Source organism: Trachemys scripta, chromosome 11 (genome assembly GCF_013100865.1).
Source record: "Trachemys scripta elegans isolate TJP31775 chromosome 11, CAS_Tse_1.0, whole genome shotgun sequence".
Classification (NCBI taxonomy): Eukaryota; Metazoa; Chordata; order Testudines; family Emydidae; genus Trachemys; species Trachemys scripta.
In genome coordinates this window covers 68,639,615-68,660,694 of record NC_048308.1, presented here as the reverse complement: position 1 = coordinate 68,660,694, position 21,080 = coordinate 68,639,615, and the positions used below count along the sequence as shown (strand labels likewise).

The following is a 21,080-nucleotide window of genomic DNA, read 5'->3' as shown; positions in this document are numbered from 1 at the left end:
TGCTTAGCAGCACACACAAAACACTCCTTGCAAGTTAAGGAGCAATCTCTTTGGTTCTCACATCTGTGTATCTCCTGTTGATTTCAGTGGGAGCTGTATGTGTGCATTTGAGGGCTTTGAGCCCTCCTTTGATTCTTACCATGAAGCAACTCTCCATGATTTATAATTTACAAGAGAAATTCCACGAGTTAACAAAGTAGAGGCCGGGCAGTACTCTGCTGATTACAACTCATTTTCAAATTGATAACTTCTTTTCCCCACGGCTGACCCGAGGCAACTCAATGTGAGTGATTGCATAACAACAAAGGATTTCAGGCGAGGAATTTAGCAAGTCAGTAACACTGTAGAGTGTTAAGAAGAAATGATTTAAAAAAATAACTTTCTCATAATGAACCTAGGCACGGAAGTAGTGACAGCAAAACTCAAAACCTTTACTTCAGAGTTTGGTCTCAAGCGTTTCAAGGTCAGATACTTGTCGCTTATTTGCACCTTTCAGGCCTTACACTACGGCTCATGAACCATGTTTTCTATTCAGCCTCTTACCTCAAGAGACACTTGATCCTCCTGGTTGGGGGAGTCTTGGGGTATGTCTGCAAAGCAAAGAAAAACCTGCACCTGGCCTAAGCTAGCTGACTTGGGCTCGCTGGGCTTGGGCTGCAGGGCTGTTTCATTGCTGTGTAGACTTCTTGTCTTGGGCTGGCGCCCAGGCTCTAGGAACCTGCGGGGTGGGAGTGTCCCAAAGGTTGGATTTTAACCTGAGCCCAGAAGTCTATGCAGCAATGAAACAGCCGTGCAGCCCAAGTCCCACGAGCCTGAGTTGGCTGGCCAGCTACGGTTTTTTCTTTGCTGTGTAGACATACTCTTGGTAGCTCCTTTGAGTAGTTAGGGTATGGATTGCAGAGCTTTGAATAGGGAAGAGGGGAAAAGGGGACAAGTGTGGAGCAGGGGGTAGAACAGAGCTGGTTGAAAATTTTTGAAAAATACTGGAAAATTTCAAACTCTCTTTTTTTATCAAAAATGTTGTTGAAAGTTTTCATTTACCAAAAGCAGATTTTTCTGTAAACAAAACACTTCAATGTCAGTTTGACTAATTGTTTTGACTTTAAAAAAGTTGCAAAAAATCTTTGCAGGAAGCACAAACATTTAAATCAACTACTTTAAAAAAAATCTTCATTTTGAAAAGCTCTCTTTCTACAGCCAATCTTTTCATTCAGAAAATGCTGACCAACTCTGGTGGTGTGTATCAACACCTTGGCAATGAATGAGAGGGCAAAGAGGGTAAGAAATGTAAGGAATGTAGTTGTAACCTCAACTGCTAGATAGAACTTTCCATTTAGTGGCCAGTCAATACTATATATAAGCACAGGTGATTTTTCTGAAATAAAAATAACAAAAAATTAAAGCACTTACAGATGCACTACCAATACTTTGGGCCAGATTCTGCCACCTTTCCTCGCACTGAGTAGCACTTCACTTTGATAACTGTCCCCTTGAAATCAAAGCATCTAGTCACAGAGTATGGCCCTGATATTGCACCTATTGTAAGAGCAACTGCTTTGACTGCATACTATCAGCTGTCTGATTGGAGCCAAAGACCTGAGGAAGGGTATTGGAATCTGGTCCTTGCTTTGTGATGTCCTAATATTACCAGAAAGGTCAAAACTCAATTACAGGTGCAGGAGGAATCTCCTTCCAAATTTTACTTTGTCTAAAGCATGCACTTCTGTAATGTTCCATACTTTAGTTTGATGTTACATGGATGGCATCCAATCTAAGTTTAATTAGAAGAATGCTCCAACTATGATTATTATCTCCCTCTACTGACCTTTGTATTGGTTGTTTCCTTCCTCCATTATAGGGAGGAAATTACTAGGAGCCATTTTCCAGCCCTCTTCTTCTTCCTGTGTGAAGAAAATATAGAATATCATTGTATTAATCACCAAATAGACAGCCATTAAAAAGACAGGGTCACAGTATAATGAAAAATGGATCAGCTGTAGTTTTAATTCACAAGTGATTATCAAAAAGTTATTTGGTGAAAATTGTTGGATGAGACCCCTGAACTAAATCATATTTTTCAAACTGATCATATGGTTGGACTTCATCCACAGAGATTGGGGTAGTTCGTGTTCAAAACCAGTTGGGTCACCTTAATTTAAAAGTTGTTAAACTCACTTGCTTTTGTAATGTAGATGGGACCTTTGAGCATGGCAATCTATTTACCTTCCAATCATTCTTCTTCTTCACCTTGTAGCCACAATGTGCTAAGCACTTTGGTGTCATGAAATAAGGATTGTGTTTAGGCAATTAGAGGATTATTGTTTGAGGAAAACAATGGGTTTTGAGAAGAGAAGTGTGCTGTGAAGGATCATAAAGGATATTGCAGGTATAGGGAACAACCTGGGAGATGGCATGGAGGTGATTTTGGGGCAAAAGAAGAAAGGAGGCATGAAGGAATTTTAATCAGTAGAGTGCATGACTTGACAAGGAGGTGGTGAGGATTGGCTGGAGGGGTAGGCTGAAGAATAATGCAAGCAAGAGGATTCAAGGGTGGAACTCAAATTCTCTGCTGCTTCTTCTGCACTCCCACCTTCTGCAGGGCCTGAGATTTCTGGGACCTGTATCTGAATCTCCTGCCGTATGCGATGTACTGCATTTAGACTATCAGGCCAGCCCTGTTGCATTGCTTTTCATTTTTTTAAATCGAACTTTTTACACAACATGACATTTAGATGACTAGAAGTTGCATTTATAACAGACATACATTTATATTTTGTTAATGACACAAATATTGCTGTGAAGCCTGAAAATTCAATTGCTCCCCATTAATTTATTTAGCCAGTGAACAGCATAGTGCACATATATTAATTATTTCTTTTATCCTTAGGACTAAGCAAAGCAGTCTTTTTGTTGGCTAACTTCACTGATTTTCTACTTTGAAGTAAAGAGTATTTCTATGCCAATACATTTCAAATATTAATACACAACATATTTAAATAGATTTTTTCAAAATAATTCAGTATATAGAGAACAACTACAATGAATATGGGCCTAAATTCTACATTAGCAGTAAGTGTTTTTCACACAGTGTTAGAAAGATAAAGGAATTCTTTTCTTGATATTTTTTCTACATTCAGATGATAGAATAGCTGAGTCTATGTTGTGTGAACTGTGGTGGGGCACCTTGAATTGATCATACCAGTTTCAATCCAGCCTAGGGTGACCAGACAGCAAGTGTGAAAAATCGGGACGGGGGTGGGGGGTAATAGGAGTCTATATAAGAAAAAGACCCCAAAATCAGGACTGTCCCTATAAAATCAGGACATCTGGTCACCCTAATCCAGCCACAGATATGGGGGTAACAATTGGATGAACACTAAGCATGTGTTTGAATCTTTCCACAGACTGATCTGCATGGGGAAACCCACACTACAAGGCTGTGAAGAATCTGAATTGATTTCCACTGTGCTGTTTGGCTACATTTTTCCTGGTCACAGTGAAGAGGTTCTGCTTGTGGCTCTCCTTGATGGCAGAATATTGCTTTAAGCTCCATCTGGCTGGATGAAATTTGTAGAGAGACCTCCGCCATATTTATGTCTTACAAGCAGGTTAGTACACAGTATATTACTATTTTAAATAGTTCCAAAGGATTCAACATATGTCTTGAAAAGTCACAAAAATAAAAGGCTTGTGAAGAGAGATTATACTGTGCTAGGTTTCTGTTATTTCTTTCTTAGTGCCCAATGGGAAATCAGATCAACGTTTAACAGGGAAGAAAATGAAGTTACTTTGATATCAAATGCATATTTCTAAAGATCACTATCAGACTTAAAGAATATTTAAATCTCCTTCTGGGATCATAATCTTGTTTTCTTAAGAAATTGAAGTTAGGAACAAGACCTTGTTTGACTGCGTCACTATGACTTCTAGCCTATGCTTATTTTAATAAGGTCCTTCTGTTAGAACTTTTCAGAATACTTCTGCACCATTCCAAGATGATTTTTTTTTCAGTATTACAAGCAGGGAATAATGTTCTCTTTGTTCTATCTCAATGAGCCACAGAACACCTGATATAATGGCCTTGATTATTACTTTTCAGAGGCTGGAGCATGAGAAGAGAGGAAAGCTACAAAAAATTATAAAGCCCCCATAGTTCGGTACTGTTGTTTCTTCAGCAAATCTTTAACTTTTCATACCAAGACTCAACCAGAGCTGTGAGAGCACAGGGACACATTTTTGGTATCGCTGTTTATCCACTGAGGGATACAAAGCAATCACCTTACCTCATGAAAGACTAGAAAGTTGGGTTTTTAAGTCAGGGACGTGAAAGAAGTGGGCTGTAGTCCACGAAAGCTTATGCTCTAATAAATTTGTTAGTCTCTAAGGTGCCACAAGTACTCCTGTTCTTTTTGCGGATACAGACTAACACGGCTGCTACTCTGAAAACTGCAATCTTTGAAGCTCAGATTTGGTTCAGAATGTTCAGTGGGTCTGAAGCTATTTCCTCCTGACCTTTTCCTTGGTGACTTAAAAACTGAAGTACTGTTAGGCTACATTTTTGCAGCGTGTGTGGAAGGACCTTCTCCAGTGTACTAGCTGAGGGACAGGATAGAGACATACTAGGCTTTGTTTTGGGAAGGCCATTTAGGAGAGTGGAGGAATTAGAAGCAAGGCCTCAGTTCGCAGTACAAGGACATATTGCTAAATGCTTCTCAGGCTGAAGAGAACTGCTTAATATCCTAGATTGCACGGCTCTGTTTGACACCGTCATTTAACCAGTGTAATTCTAATAATTTCTTTAAACTCTCACTTAGGTAGAGATATGCAATGACTGTTAGTTGATTCTTCTCTTAGGGCTACAATGTGTCCTGCACTGAGGGGAGGGGCAGTGCAGAGCTGCTCTGTACCAGTGTGAATCAGTGGAGGCATTCTAACTTGGTAACACAGGATTCAGCGGGTATCCTGCTAGCTCTGTAGTTCTGACTGGAGCAGAAGAGGATGGGTTTAAAGTTCTTCAGATATCTACCTAGTATCTTTGGCATATGAAGACAGCTACCTAAAATATACTGTAAATGGATGCTCCCACGTTGCAGGGTCAGAATCTGATAACCTCTAAATTAGAAAGATTGACACTTATTTATTTCACTTAGTTTAGTCTCATGGCCAGCTGTTTCTATTGTTTCAGACAGCTTGATGGACATTGCCTAAGAAACCCTAGACTTCATGTTATACGAGTGTCCCACAGTTAGAGCTAAATGTATAACTTCTCTTCAGAAGAGTTTACAGTGAGGGAATGTCTGGGCCCCAGGAGTCCCCTGCTCCTAACACTCAGTGATAATGATCACTAAAAGATTAAAGATGAATGGTATCTACAAAAAACGAACTCACTCTAGAAAGTTCACAAGCAACAAAAGTTGCAGTTACAGAAAAATGCTGATTGCACAGCATGATTTAGAATTAAGACAATGCAGCTAAAATCCATCACAGCCTTCTGGTTGGCATATCATTTGTCTGGTGTGTTCTTCCATGAACCTGCTATTGAAAAAAGCCAATTGGAGCAACAGAATCTCAACCTTTCAAAGCCTTCAGGGAGGATAGCATTCTAGTAGTTTTGTTAGCAAAAACATAAATTTGGCCTACAAACAACTTGCGGTGAAAAGAGCTCCTACTTTAGGGTCATTTTAAGTAAGTGAATTGAAAAAACATGGCCACTATCTACAGAATAGCAAAACATTGGTTTACATGATAAAATAAATGGTTTGCAGATAGTAAATTGTACTTAAAAAAATTAGTCTGAAATATAAGCAAGCGTGCAGATTGGATTGGCAAAATGTTAGCTTCAGGGAGAGAGTTAGCCTGTTTCACAGTGTTTGGATACATAAGGGCAGGCAGAATGCGGGTCTTTCCACCTCTTGAGTGAAAGGGTGTTGGTGGCTAACTTTGTCCAGGTAATCCATGCTCCAAAGAGGTAATGCTTGGGCAGGGTGATAGCCAGCATTCTGTCATCTGCACACCAAGGGTATGTCTACACTGCAGTTAGACACCCATGGCTGGCCCGTGCCAGTTGACTCCAGCTTGTGGAACTCAGGTTAAGGGGCTGTTTCATTTGCAGCATAGATGTTTGGACTTGGCCTGGAGCCTGAGCTCTGGGACCCCTCCTACCTCACAGGATCCTAGAGCCCGGGCTCTGGCCCAAGCCTGAATGTCTATACCCAGGGCTTAATTTGTAATGAAAGAGGTGCTGGGGCTCACCGATATTTTTACATTCATAGCTGATGCAGCAAGCCCAGTGGTGCCGGGGCTATGAACTGCCCAGCCTAGAGGTCCTGAGATTCAGTCCTGGCAAGCCCTGGCACAAATTAAACATTGTCTATACCACAGTTAAACAGTCCCTTAGCCCAAGCCCTGCAAGCCTGAGTCAGTTAACATGGGCCAGCCACAGGTTTGGAACAGCAGTGTAGACATACCCAAAGAGGCCTGTGCTTGGTGGAGAACACACCATACTTCTAAAGCGGTGTAACACTCTCTAAGCATGTTCTTTCCCATCCATACCCCCAGAGTCAATCCTCCCACATCAACATTCCACAGGCAGACTTCCTCCAGCTATTGCCACAGATACAGACAGCTTCACAAACACCCACCCCAAGCCTCTGGTTTTGGAAGCCTAAATAAAGTCTCCAGGGCCAACAAACTTAGATGAAGTAAGATGCATGAGGCCCTCATCCTCTTCCAACCCTCCTGTAAGTGGGGCTGAAGCAAAGGTGGCAAGTCAGTTTGTCTACATGCAGAAACCCTGAATGAATGGAGGCCAGCGATGCCACATGGATTGCACAGGCCTGAAGCTTTCGCCGCTCTAACAAACTACTAAACAAATTCACATTTTAAAATGCCTTACAGTATCCATCTTTCCTTTTTTCTCTTTCCCTTTCCCTTTCTTCTTCTTCTTCTTCTTTTTCCCTTTTTCTTTTTTCCCCTTTTCTTTGGTTTGTTTCTTTGCAGCTGCTTCTTCTTCTTTAGCAGCCAGCTCGGCAGCAACCTGGGAGAGATCAAAGTAACACACACCATTATCTTGATGTTTTTAAATATAAGGAATATTAAAGTATTAGGAAGCAGGATAAGGGATGTTTCTGCCAAATTGAAATACATTTTCACTTTCAGAATGGGTCATGATTTGATATTTCTCTCCCTCCTGCAGTTTCACGTTCTTGTGCTTTTTTTCATTATTTGATCTCTATTTTCAAAATGTCACCCATTGCTAAGTGGCTGTTAGTGAGTATAAATGGACTGATTTTATTTATTTTACATGCCAAAAATATAATGATAAGCACCCAGTCTGTGCTCTGGACATCTACCTCAATGGTTAAAACCACAAAATCAGCAAATGATTTCCCATAAATGTATCCACCTCAACCTACTCCCTTTACAACAGCCTTAGAGAAGAGAGGTAAAAGATGGGCTTTGTAGTGTGCCCAGAAGGCTACCACATCTGGGTTTTGGCAGACGCAGGGGGTTGGGAGAGCAAGTCTCAAAGCACTGAGAACACCCTGCATGGCACCCTCTTTCATTTACATTGAGGAGGCTCCCGCTCGAGAACTTCTGGTTAGATCAGGGGTGGCAATATACTGTGGAAGAGGGGTGATTTCTGAGGTAACTAGGTCCCAAACCGTTCAGGGCTTTATAGACTGAAACAACATCTTGAATTCCACCCAGAGCCATAACATATCAGTGGGCCCAGAAGCAAGAAAAAGATGCATAACCTAGACCCCTTCTAGTCTTGGACTTGCCTCAGAATTTGGCCCAGTGTTTCCAAAGCAGATTGATTTTATATAGATGGAATTTGAGATGTTTCCTTTAGGGATGTAGTGGATGTCTAGCTTCAATATCTGGCTGAATATAGGACCCCCTTGGAAATGGTATTTGTCTGATGCCAAACACTATATAGGACCATACACTCAGCGGTCCAGATTGTCAACTGGTATAGCTCTGTTAAAATCAATAGAGCCAATTTCCGACAGCTAAGGACTTGGCTCGTTATATTTTACTAGTTGTAAAGGTGTTGGGTCTTAATTCTTTCTTTATGCCATTCTCTCTCCCCTTGCCCCCTTTTATTTCCCACTCTCATGCATACGTTTTATATACAACTGTTTGCCTTCTATATCATTCTTTCTATGAGTCTCTCTCTCCCCCTTTATATTTTCTTTCCTGTCCCCACGTTTTTCATTTTTAATAATTCCTTTCCCCCACTCCCCTATATTCATTTCTTTACTGGCTCTGAGTACCCTCCATACTCCCTTCATCCCCCTAGTTGAACTCTCAGGACTAAAAGGGGCATCGGGGCCCTGCTTTCCCAGAGCTGAACTCCCAGAGACGCCAGACATCATTTGGGGCCTTGCCTCAGGCTTGCCCCGGACAATCACCTTGCTTGTTTTCTCCATCTTGATAGTGTTCCTACTGTCCAGTGTAAATTGGTGGAGTTCATGGCTCTCTAATCTGGCTGTTACAATGCTTCTGCAGTGTGCTGAAATCTAGGCCTGCTGCTCATTCCAAAAATACATTGTTGCAACGTGTCTTACAAGGCATTTTGCAATGTGTAATCCTAGACTTCCGTCAGCTTCAGCTACTTTTTGGCTTCAAATAGGTATTGAAAAACTGACTTGCTATAGCTAAATAGAAGCATTTCATCCAAAAATTCAACTGAATATTTGCAAAGCCAAATTCTGACACAGCCTTACATGTACAGTAGGAGTAGGATATGCTAAAGAAAGGGCAACTACAAACAAAGAGTAACTATTTAATGGAATGCTGTCAGATTGGAAGGAGGTCTCAAGGGGATTCCACAGTGATCTGTTCTGAGTCTGGTGTTACTTAACATTTTTATTAATGACCTGTATGTAGGAATAGAGAGCACACTGATCAAAGTTGCCGACGACACAAAGCTGTGGTGGGGGAGGTTACAAACACTTAAGAGGATAGAGGTAAAATTCAAAGGGATCTTGATAAATTGGAGAACTGGGCTATAGAAAAGAAAGTGAAATTCAACAAAGACAAAGATACTATTTTCTTCTCTAATATAGAATGGGGGATCACTGCTGAGAAGGATCTGGGAGTTGTGGTGGATCACAACCTCAGCATGAGTCAACAATACAATGCTGCTGCAAAAAAGCAAATGCAATCTTGGGTTGCATTAACAGAGACATAGTATACAAGTCATGGGAGGTGATAGTACCGCTCTACTCGGCGCTGGTTTGGCCTCAGCTAAAATACTGTGTCCAGTTTTGGTAAACAATGTCTAAAAAGGATATAGAGAAACTGGAAAGGATCCAGAAGCGAGTGACAAGGATGATCAAAGGGATGGAATGCAAGCCATATGAGCAAAGGTTATGTTTAATTTGGAAAAGAGGCGATTAAGCAGGGGACATGATAGCAGTCTTGAAATATTTGAAAAGCTGCCATAAGGAGATGGAGAAAAATTATTCTCTCTTGCCACAGAAGGCAGGAAAAGAGGCAATGGGTTCAAACTACAGCATGGAAGGTTTAGATTAAATCTCAGGAAAAACTTCCTAACTATAAGAACAGTAAGGCAATGGAACAAACTATGCAGGGAAGTAAGGGAAGCTCCTTCATTGGAGGTTTTCAAAAGGAGGCTGGATAGCCACCTGTCTTGGATGGTTTAGACACAACAAATCCTGCTTCTTGGCAGGGGGTTCGACTTGATGACACTTGCAGTCCCTTCTAACCCTATAGTTCTATGATTTTATGATTCTAAGGGAAAAACCAGGCAAAAAGGAGGAGTCCTAATAGGAAGCACCAAAGACAGGCTCATACACAAAGGCACCCCAAGAGAGGGTATTAAGGCTCAAATTTATCAAGGAAAAGCAGGTTATTTAAAAGCGCCCAAACATATGAGTCATCACAATCAAGCATTTATTTGCAGTGATCTTGCTATTTTTGTTTTGCAACATAGGCAATGTTAGTCCCTTATAGCAGGACTAGGGTGACCATACATCCCAGTATAAGGGGCTTTGTCTTATATACGCCTGAAAAAAAAAGTGTCCTGATTTTCCACACTTGCTATCTGGTCACCTGAAACAGGACTAGCATGAAATTCAAAGGAAGAAGATGACATTTCCTATCATGAATGGTAATGTCCCAGATGGATGGAACTGTATAAAATGTTAGAACAATATTTATAGACAATGTTGGAGATTTAATTCTCATGTCAGGTAACCAGTGGTAATGATGAAATACAAGCTCTGTGACTCTGGTGTTTAATTGCAAAAATACATTTTTAAAATGCTGACAACACAGGAAAAAATAAAATAGGGAAGACAAAATATTTCTAAGGCTAAAACAAACATATCTATAACAGTAAAATATATTTTCTGAAGAATGCCCTTTAAAGATTCACTAAAGATCTCACAGTGGAAAGAAAGGGAGGAAAATAGACATGTCTATACATTGCAATCATTGGAATCTCATTAGTGGATTTCCCCAAGCATTTCAGTATCTTACATTTAATTAAATATGGTAATTCAAACCCCAAGCACCATTCAGTCATATCTTGCATTGATAAGCAGTGAAGCATTTCATTCTTCTGGATAGATTAATAGAATGACTAGAGTTCAAAATGGGTTTTTATTGTCCCAGCTGGGCTGTTGTATCCAAAACCAACAGAGGTACTCAAAAGTTCTTCCTAACTGAAGTGGTAGTACGATTCCAGAGGTCCAAACTACTTCCACCTCCATTCCCTGCTCTGGCTGGTAACTAAAGGATAACTGTAACCATTTACAAACAACTCTGGAGTAGGTCTATTTAGTGAGAATCTCTGTAACTCTGCCTGAAAGTTACCAAATATTTTTATTTTAGGCAGCACTTCTGAGTTCTATTGGCATTATTTTAAAAGTAAAGTATCTTCAGACTATGATTAAAGATAGATATTTGTTTTATAAATGTGAATAATGTGATATCGAAAGAGATTGAACAGACTTTCTGTATTCATCAGCCTGCTGTCATGGTATTGAATTATTGTTCTTCTGTCTTGTTTGGCCCAATTTTATAAGGGTGAAAAATAAGAATCTTGGTTGAGATTTTCAAAGCTGAATAGGGGATTGCCACACAATTAATGGTGCAAGAGTGATCATCTCTCGCTTTACCTGGAGACCTAGGGACTCTGCACTGAGTGAGTGACTCTTCTAATCCTTGGTGTGAATGGGCCTAGACTAGTCACTCATCCAGATACAGGACTACATTGATGCCTGAGATGAGCATTAACCACTGCCAGCTGCTTGATAAATACTGTTGTTGCAGTAAAAAAGCTAAAAGGATTGTGCTATTAATGGTCAGCACCACCACATAAGAACAGATGTATCTGCTCTGAGCTAGTCTGATGGCTCTGTGAAAGCAGGCACTTTGTGAACTGAGTTTCTCAGATCAGTCTTTAGAGGAAAGTGGAATGAACAGTAGTGACAAATGGACATGGGGGATCAAGACCCCAAACAGAGTGTAGCCATATTCAGGATGGAGTTTACCTATCTCTAATAGACATCCAGGGGTGCCAAAAGGTCTCATGTCAGAAGGTCTCATTGCACTGAAACTGTGAAGCAGTGACAAATTATTGTCAGGTTTCAGAGTAGCAGCCGTGTTAGTCTGTATCCGCAAAAAGAACAGGAGTACTTGTGGCACCTTAGAGACTAACAACTTTATTAGAGTATAAGCTTATGCATCCAAAGAAGTGGGCTGTAGTCCACGAAAGCTTATGCTCTAATAAATTTGTTAGTCTCTAAGGTGCCACAAGTACTCCTGTTCTTTTTGCAAATTATTGTCAGTATGTGGAACCTGAACTCTCTGAAGAAGCTGTTCAGTTTCCAGAGGTTAATAATGGCACAAAGAGCTTCTTTCCTCTTCCATATGAGGAAGTACCATGAATAGAAGCCTTTCCCTTGGTATTTCTGAGATGCTACTTCTACAGCCCTACTCCCACCCTGCTCTGAGCAGTTCTTCATGAGAGAGATTCCTGGAAAGAATGAGGGGAACATTGGGATGTGGCATAGAGAGGAACTTGATTGCCTATCCACGCTGAATGGTCTATAGTACCCAGCGGTCCATAGTAATTCCACTTTAGGCTACTAGAAAATCAAGTAAACCATCCCCAAAAGGAGAGGGAAAGGAACTGGAAGTTAAAACTAGTATTGGGTTCCTAAGCAACCCATGGTATCTGCAGCTTTTCTCCTGAAGGAAATCATGTTGGAAAAAGCCGTTCTTTTCTTGAAATGTTTTAGATTGTCCTTCCAATTCTGATGTTGCCAAGGCTTCCTCTTCTGGGATTGAGGCTGGAAACCTGAAAACACCAGGTAAGGTTTCTGATACTGGATAGAAGATGAAACAATCAAGCCAGAAAAGAAAGACAGAAGTAGTCCCAGAAACCTAGAGGCACAATTTTCCTAGTTTCTTGTCCATTTTGAGGCTGAAAAGACCTTCCCTTTCTAACAGGAGGTCCTCCACACAGGCCTAGAGGCCTTGACTACTCACAGGTTGCATCAGTTTTAATTAAAATAAATATTTAAACTGCTGTAGTTAAGTCAACCCCCTTAAACTGAGCTAGGAGTAACAATTCAAATTGTGATTCCAGTGTATGAGTCAGTGTGTCCAAAAATCCTAATGCACGTGTAGAAATTACTTGAATGCTAATGTGCTACTAAGCCACTAGATCCTCAGGAAACTGGTTGATTAAAGGCAGCATCTTTCCTGAAGGTGAAACTGGCACCTAGTCAGTAACTGGCCAAGCAGATATTTTGAGTAGACTTTCCTCCCCCTAATAAATGTAAATCTCTTTGGCATCCTCTTGATGAGAAGGCCTGACCTGCCTTGGACTTCTCATCCCTTCATTGACTGACACCACCAGTGAACCAGGAATAAGATGGGGTAGGGAATAATGCTGCTGTGGCACTCGAGAAAGGCAATCTACCTCTTAAATGGGGAATCTTAGATTTATAGTACTTAATGAAGAGCCAGATTTGCAAAGGTATTTAGGTACCTAAAGATGCAATAGGTGCCTTGTGGGATTTCCAAAAATGCCTAAGTGAGTTAGGTGCCTAACTCCCATTCACTCTCATTGGCTCAGTGAATATTTTATTATGTATACACAGTAGAACAGCTCCAACAGGAGAGATTGAGAGGTACCTGCCCCAGAATACCCCATAGCCCAGTGGTTAAGGCATTCTCCTGGGAGACATAAGTTCAAATCCCTGCTCCACATCATTTCCCCCCCACCTGGTTTTTCATGAAAAACCACTAACCTGGCCTAGGCGCCTAACTCCAGGAGGTTTATGGCTGTGAATGCCAAGTAGAGGGAGGCTTCTAACTACTTTGGTGGGGTGGGGCTTAGGCCATACCCCTCTCCTCGGCTCACCGTGCTGATTTGTGTGAATCCCTGTCTCCGTGCATTGTACAGGGACCCTGGGCCTGAACTCAGGCTTGTGAATTCCACTAGGTGGCAGGGTGCTTAACAGCCAGGCATTGCAGCGCCTAACTCCCCCTTGTGAATCCCACCCTCAGTGACTTGCCCACATTCATCCTGTGATAGCGCAGGGATTGCCTGACTCCCAGGGGAGTGCCCTACAACTGGACCATCCGTTCTTTGTCTTGTCTTTGTTGTATGTAACGTCCAGACCCCTGTTAACGCTTCACTTGCTTAAATAAACTAAATTACAGGTCCTTTTATATGCTGGATATTTCTGTTAAGGTGGTGCCATCGTACGTCAGTTATTCGTGGTACTTAGGCTAAGCATATGTCCATTAAGTGTGGCAGACCTGGAAGCCTCAAAATCCCATCATGCTACTTGGAGGTAACACTTTGGATTCACTCCCTTTGAGAAATGAATTCCCTTAGCTCCCTTTAAGTTTGTTTCCTCTTGGTACGGCATGTTTACACTCCAGTGTGCATTTACAAACAAAACCTAAGCTTTTAAACCTTTAAAAGCAGCCACAGGGATTTGTACCTTGCAGGAATGGATCCAAGATGATGAGTGGGATTTTGTGGGTCTCCCTGGACTTTGCAAAGTCTTAGTTTGTTTTGAGGGTCTGCCACACTTTGTGATCAATGGCAGATTAACACTTGTCTTTAGTTTTGCAGACACTGTTCAAACCTGGTTTAACTCACAAGCACAGCTAGCTTAGTGGTTTGGCTACTCCCCAGTAAACACTTGAACCTTTGGGTGCCTTGGTTTCTGTGTGGTTAACTTGAGATACTTAGGCCCTGATGTTCTGGGGTGCATGATCAGCACCTCTGAAAATCGCCCAAGGTTTCTTAAATTGGACACCCATAATTAGTGGGAAATGTAGAAAATCTGGGCCTATGTAATTTGGCACAATTTTCAGTCTGTGTTCACTGCCTGAACCTTTTGTGAGCAGTGTGTTGCAGGTCAGGATTAAGTCCATTTGCAGAGCTGGCTATAGGAAGCGATTGTTCTATAGAAACTCCAGAATCTGTCTTTCACACTGTCGGTATTACAGTTCAAAGTATTAATTAACAAGTGAACAGAACATTCCATATGGAGTGTATGTGAATGTTTCAATATAGGGTTACATTAACACATACAAAACCAATGTGGTTCAAGATACCTTGGTCAAATATGACGTAACTCTCCAACCTGAGTCTTTCCTAGGTATAATGGGGTTATCTAAAGCATTGCTATTTATACCTGTACAAACTGACTGTCTGAATAGATGAACTATTTTAGTTTCATGGTGCTGATTAATAATAATTATGATAATTTGTATTGTGGTATTGCAAATAGTCTCCAGTCAGGATGACGCACATGTATTTGCACAGGAGACAGCACATAATTCTCCCCTCCCCCCCCACCCCCATTACTGTCTGCACATTATAAAGCTGAAATTACAGTAATTCAGAACTGACTTTCTATTCTTGACACATACATTTAATTTGCAACCAGAAATCCCAGGAAGCAGATTCTTTCATTTCTTAAGCTTCTGAATGTTGGAAGTAATTGGAGGGAGGATGTGATTTCTAGACAGCAACTGTAGTGGGTTATTTCTAGTGAAGCGTCATTTATTAAGAAGGATTAATTGCAGAAACAAATTGTTATTTTGTTGGCAGTAGTATAAAAGCAAAGGCAAATACTGTCTTCATAGAAGGATATAAAAGACGTGATAAAAATCTGAAACAGATGCAGTAAGATTATATTGATTTTCACCAAAATCTTAAATTATTTCCGTAAGGGACAAAAACCTCTTATCAACAAAGAAATCATATATTTTTCACTAAATAAATAACCAGAGAATTTCCTACGGGGACACCTTTTGCACACTTTATTTTTAACTATTATTATTATTATTAATATTTTTTATTATTTATATCTCACCTTGTTAAATATATGGACAAAATTACCCTCCAAGTACAAAAGCATAGTTTGTGTAGAAGTACCAGGCTATATTATAAAGTCAAATCAGGTCATAGTCATCAAAGGAGAAAGAAATATTGAATGTATACTAATGTAGCAATGGTTTGTGAAATGATAAATTTTTATTTTATTTTCCCTGAAGTGTCTTTACTCAAGGCTTTATCAAATGTTCACTTTTAAATACAATCCTGTCTTCATTTTTCATAGAGTTTAACTGGATAGTAACCCCACCTATTCACAGAAGGTAATACATACAAGAGGTGAAGTGCTGGCCCCGTTGAAGTCAATGGCAAAACTCCCATTGATTTATATTATCCAGAATACCAGAGTTGAACAAAAACAATTGAATAGTAGTTGTTCTTCCGGCATCAACAGTATGTTGAGTCAGACAAACACAAGATCCTTTACTTGTATATTTGACAGTCAGGTAACAAATTCATTAACATACTTCAGTATCCCCTCTATAGGGCAAACAGATTCTGAATATCTGAGAGAACATGGGTCATATTCTGACTGCAATTATACTGATCTTAAGGAGAAAAATCGAGGCAGCAATTATGTCAAATCAGATAATGTTGCCAGCAGAAATAGGTGTATTTTTCTTCTGTATTGTTTTCGTTTAGGGCAAGGAGAAAGCAGATAGTAAAACAATCTCTCAAGCTGTTGTTCCAGGTTTTAGAATTCCTATATTTATAATGTAGTGATGAAGCAGACGCCCAAGAAATATAGCAAAATAAATGAAGATAGGAATTAAAAATGGGGGGGAAAAAACATACTCCAAAATCTACTGCAAATCGGTATTGCTCAGTGGTACCATTTCTCTTCATATTTTCTTTTTGAATTTTGTTTGTTCTTTTTATTGGCAGGGGCAGGTCTAATTATCCTCATGTCCCCTGAAGCCATCTCTAATAATAAGCAATACCTGCTGGGCAGCTCCCCGCTGCTTAGAACAGCCTACAAAGCCCTCTTGACTCCGGCATATGTTTCTACTTTAAAACCTGAAAAACGTAACGGACTGTTTTTCCTCATTCTGTCTGGGACTGAACAACAATGAGGTTTAGATAGAGACTGGCAGGCTAACCCTAGCAAATTGTAAGCTAGAGTATGCCAAACTTCAGTTTTGGTGAGACACAGAGACCCACTTCTTATCATTTGCCTTATTCTGAGCAAAGTAACTGACATTGAGAGCACTCTACCTTAGGCAAGGCGAGTCAATATTTACACAATATTTACAGCCAGTCTGGTTCACTCGGTGGGTCAAATTCTACTATCATGTACAGGAGTTCCCAAGGTTATTTCCCCAACAGATTCATCATCCAGCTAAGGTCACTTTTGATGGAGGAAATGGCTCTGAGTGCCAATCTCTGCCTTTGCTGTGCCAACTGAGCTTAATCACATTCTCCATGTGACACCTTGATGGTCAAGGAAAGAGATTACAAGCTGCTTTGATTAGTCAGAGGGGCCAGAAAAAAGGTTTTAACAGGAAAAGCAACTGAGAGGGGTTGCAAAAAGGTGTCAGATAAACTAAGCCTCTTCCCTCACTTTAACTTAAACCTTTTTATTGGTCAGTGGCAGTAAATTAAAGCAACTTAAGCCTGGTGTATATTAGAAACCTTTATCTGGTTTAACTAAATATTTTAAAATCAATGTACTTAGACTAGTGCAAACACCTAATGTAGAGACATACGAGTCCTTACTTAAAATGATTTAGCTTAATTTGGTAATTTACTGATGCGAACTAAACTTCTTAAAACCAGGTTTAAAATGGATTAAATGTATCTACATTGGGGTTTGCATCAGTCTAATTAAATACATTTAAAAAAATTCATTGTAACTCTTCTAAGAGACTTCTTTGCCCTTGACTCCCTTACAATGTGTAATTTACATACTTTATATATCGCCTTAAATGTGGCTTAGTAGCTATATATGCTACATGGGAATTAATCTCTGCTTATAAAGGCAAAGGAGTAATGGAAACACTAAATTTACTTGCTTAAGAAAGTAAATAAGGAAGTGTTATTTCCTCCTTCTCATAGCACAAGAGCTAGGTTTCACCAAATGAAATTAATAGGCAGCAGGTTTAGAACAAACGAAAGGAAGTATTTCTTCACACAACGCACAGTCAACTTGTGGAACTCTTTGCCAGAGGATGCTATGAAGGCCAAGACTATAACAGGGTTCAAAAAATAACTAGATACATTCATGGAGGATAGGTCCATCAACAGCTATTAGCCAGGATGGGCAGGGATGGTGTCCCTAGCCTCTGTTTGCCAGAAGCTGGGAATGAGCGACAGGGGATGGATCACTTGATGATTCCCTGTTCTGTTCATTCCCTCTGGGGCACCTGGCACTGGCCACTGTCGGTAGACAGGATACTGGGCTAGATGGACCTTTGGTCTGACCCAGTATGGCCGTTCTTATGTTCTTTGAGCACATAGCCATTGCCATCCCAATAACAAGTTTAACCAAAACATTTTAGACCAGTGGAGCCCATTGCTATAAAATCTCAGTGTGGACACTTTTGTTTCTCTTAAGTTTCAACCTCTAAGCATTTTATCCCTTTTTGAGAGGGGAGAGGCATTAAAATACCTGGTCTGGGGTTTTTTGAGAAAAAATCGCAGTTGAACCTCCCTCCTCTTCATTAGGGAAGTCAGGAAACTTGCCTGTAATATGCCTGCATGCAAAACAAAAGAAGGGTCAATTAAAATACAACACCTGCCAATCCTATTAACCTGATAACACCAATGTGTTATGGAGTATCATCCCATCCCAACACACTCAAGATTGAAGGAATAACATCACCTTCTAAGGCAGATATTCACTCAGCAAATTCATTGTCTTTCTGTTATGTTTGTACAGTACCTTGTCTATGATTGGAGTAATTAATTACCACTGCAATAAACATAAGAAATAAAAATACATCCATTATAATTGCAGGCACTTTGCTTGCTTGCACACTGAACAATTTCTATTTGCACATGTATAAATAGCATCAGATGGAAAAACTGGTTCCCTGCATTTGCAATAAATCAACATACATGTGAAAAAGGATTTTCTCACTTATACTACAAACAGTTTTTAGAGGCCAGTTGAAAAATGGCCCTTAGAACCAAAAGAGAAGCATAGATCAACTGTTCTGTTTAATGTTAGGTCACATTTGATTTTACAAACATGTTTTATCTCTAAGATAAGTAAGGATTCATTCAAATTTTTGACTCAGTGAAATAGTTTAATATTATATTAGATGTAGCTCCTATGTTTAAATAATGCTAAGAATTTGACTTAAAGCTGAAAAAAGCCAGGGCATTAGACATTAAGGTGGTTACTGCTTTCTTATTAATATTAGTTGAAGGGGAAAAAATGACAATGTGAACTAAAGTGAAGAATCAGTTTGAACTCAACCCCTCCAAGTAATTTACTATAAACATGTATTACAAAAATATTTTATTTTGCTATTTTTGTTTACTTTTTATTTAAAAATAATTCATAGATACAAATGAATGTTACTTTCCTGAGAGACAAAACTTCTGTTTCTTGAGTAATAGACTAGGCAGGTTTTCAAAAGAGTTAACTGTGAGAGGCATTTTTTTTTGTTAAAAGTTGGTAAAAAGTCTTTTTAAGATAATTAGGGTGTGCTGAAACCAAATATGGTTCTTACCAATCTGTAGGTTGTGTATAAAGGCCTCACAAACAAAGTAACATGGAAATTGCTGGAGTGTGAATCTTTATTTCCTTTTTGTCTAAGTTTAACATTACAGGAGGGAGGGATAGCTCAGTGGTTTGAGCATTGGCCTGCTAAACACAGGGTTGTGAGTTCAATCCTTGAGGGGGCCATTTAGGGATCTGGGGCAAAAATCTGTCTGGGGATTGGTCCTGCTTTGAGCAGGGGGTTGGACTAGATGACCTCCTGAGGTCCCTTCTAACCCTGATCTTCTATAAATCTAAGATCTATACTTCAGTTGGCTCTTAACAAGCAATAGAATGTAATGAAAGTGATCAAATAATATGCACAACCTTTTTATAAAGCCATTGGATTTCAGTTTCTTATTTGCAAGATGTACTAGAAATATTTTAATACGTTATACAACCATGAAAGAGCAACACATAATCTGAAAACACTCATTTTTGAAACAAGTGAAAATATTTCTTGACTAAACCTTAAGTAAACATTTTAATGCACACAAGTTAAGCACACACCTTAATGTACTAGTTCAAGAAACTTTGGTATACAGTGGCAGATTGAATCAGTCTTATTAGGTCACATATTATGGTACAGATATTTTTATCTGATAGTACTGTCCTGGTGAACTGTCACGTACATTGACACAACCTGGTTCCAGTTCTCTGCATTTGCATGCTCCTGTACAAACACGTTGTGCTGTCCTGCACCTGCATCACTGACTTCTGCACCCTCTTGTGCAGCCACAGAATATTGCCTCCATGCAATCTCCTGGCATTGGTGGCTGTTACATGAACTGTCTTCCGGTTTCCAACCCATTGTCTTTGGAGGAGGAAATACAGGATTTTTGGGCAGTGGGACTGTCTCCAAGCTAGTGACTGGTAGTGAGCTCTCTGCACGTGAACAAAAAGATCCTCACTTGTTGGGGGTAAAGCTTCTGATGACTACATGCAGGGCCGGCTCCAGGCACCAGCCCACCAAGCTTGTGCTTGGGGCGGCACCTGGAGGGGGGCGGCGCGGTGCGGCGCTCCGGCTCCGACCGCTGGGGAGAGCGGGGCCACGGCCGGGCACTCCGCCCTCCTCCCAGGGCTCCGGCTGCCCTCCCCCCCGGTGCCCTCCCCCCAGCCGCCGGGGAGAGCGGAGCCCCGGCCGGGGCTCGCCGCCCTCCCCCCGGCGCTCTGGCCGCCCTCCCCTGCCGGCCCTGACTACATGTGTGTGAACAAAATAACGTGTTTTGTCAGTGCTGTGGACCTCTGGCATGCCATACATTTTATAAATAAATTCTTCCGCATTTTTCACCTCCTTTGAGTCTAGGTCACATTTTACAAGACGGTGAGAAGCTGATGGTGTTACTGAAAAACTTTATATGAGGTCTTCTTGCTTTGTCCAGCAATAAAAGAAGTACCGGTCAGGGCATGAAATGGGAGCAGAGTTTCCAGAACAGTGGGTCCATATTGTACTTTCTCACAAATGGCATGAAGAGGAAAGTACTTTGGTTTCATCCAAAGCTGCCTACATGTCATTTTGCTATAGCAACCCCGACCCGGTGTCCCTGGCTGCGACAACCACACTGTCAGCATCATTGTGGACAGTGTAAAATCATTTTTGTGTCTGCTGCTTCCTGATGAGCACACACTTGATTGGTGTCAACTATTGCTGTTGAACACTGTATTTCAGCCTCATCCTGAAATCCACCAGCCAGACTGATGATTTTGTCATACGGTTCTTCTGTCATTAGTTGCTTATATAAAAATGTTTCAAGGTCCTCCTTATTTTCTCGAAGCTCAATGAAATACATCCAGTTACTTGGATGATGCACATATTTGACTTCCACCAGTCTTCGGAAGGGTCTTGTACCTCTTTAGCATTTTTGTGTTGTACTAGGGTTACCATATTTCAATAGTGCAAAAAGAGGACACTCCACGGGACCCTGCCCCAACTCCGCCCCTTCCCCTGAGCACCCCACATTTCCCCTCCTC

At 40.6% G+C, this 21,080-nt stretch overlaps 1 protein-coding gene across 1 annotated transcript in view; it reads right to left on the bottom strand.

The window, feature by feature from the left end:
* Positions 1–21,080, bottom strand: part of IQCA1 (IQ motif containing with AAA domain 1) — a 149,118-nt gene that overhangs the window by 49,925 nt on the left and 78,113 nt on the right. The window contains exons 7-9 of the mRNA XM_034786437.1: positions 18,012–18,096; positions 6,896–7,036; positions 1,826–1,901 (exon numbers count right to left, since the gene is read on the bottom strand). Coding sequence (XP_034642328.1) covers positions 1,826–1,901; positions 6,896–7,036; positions 18,012–18,096 — 302 coding nt within the window. The remainder of the gene's footprint in view (positions 1–1,825; positions 1,902–6,895; positions 7,037–18,011; positions 18,097–21,080) is intronic.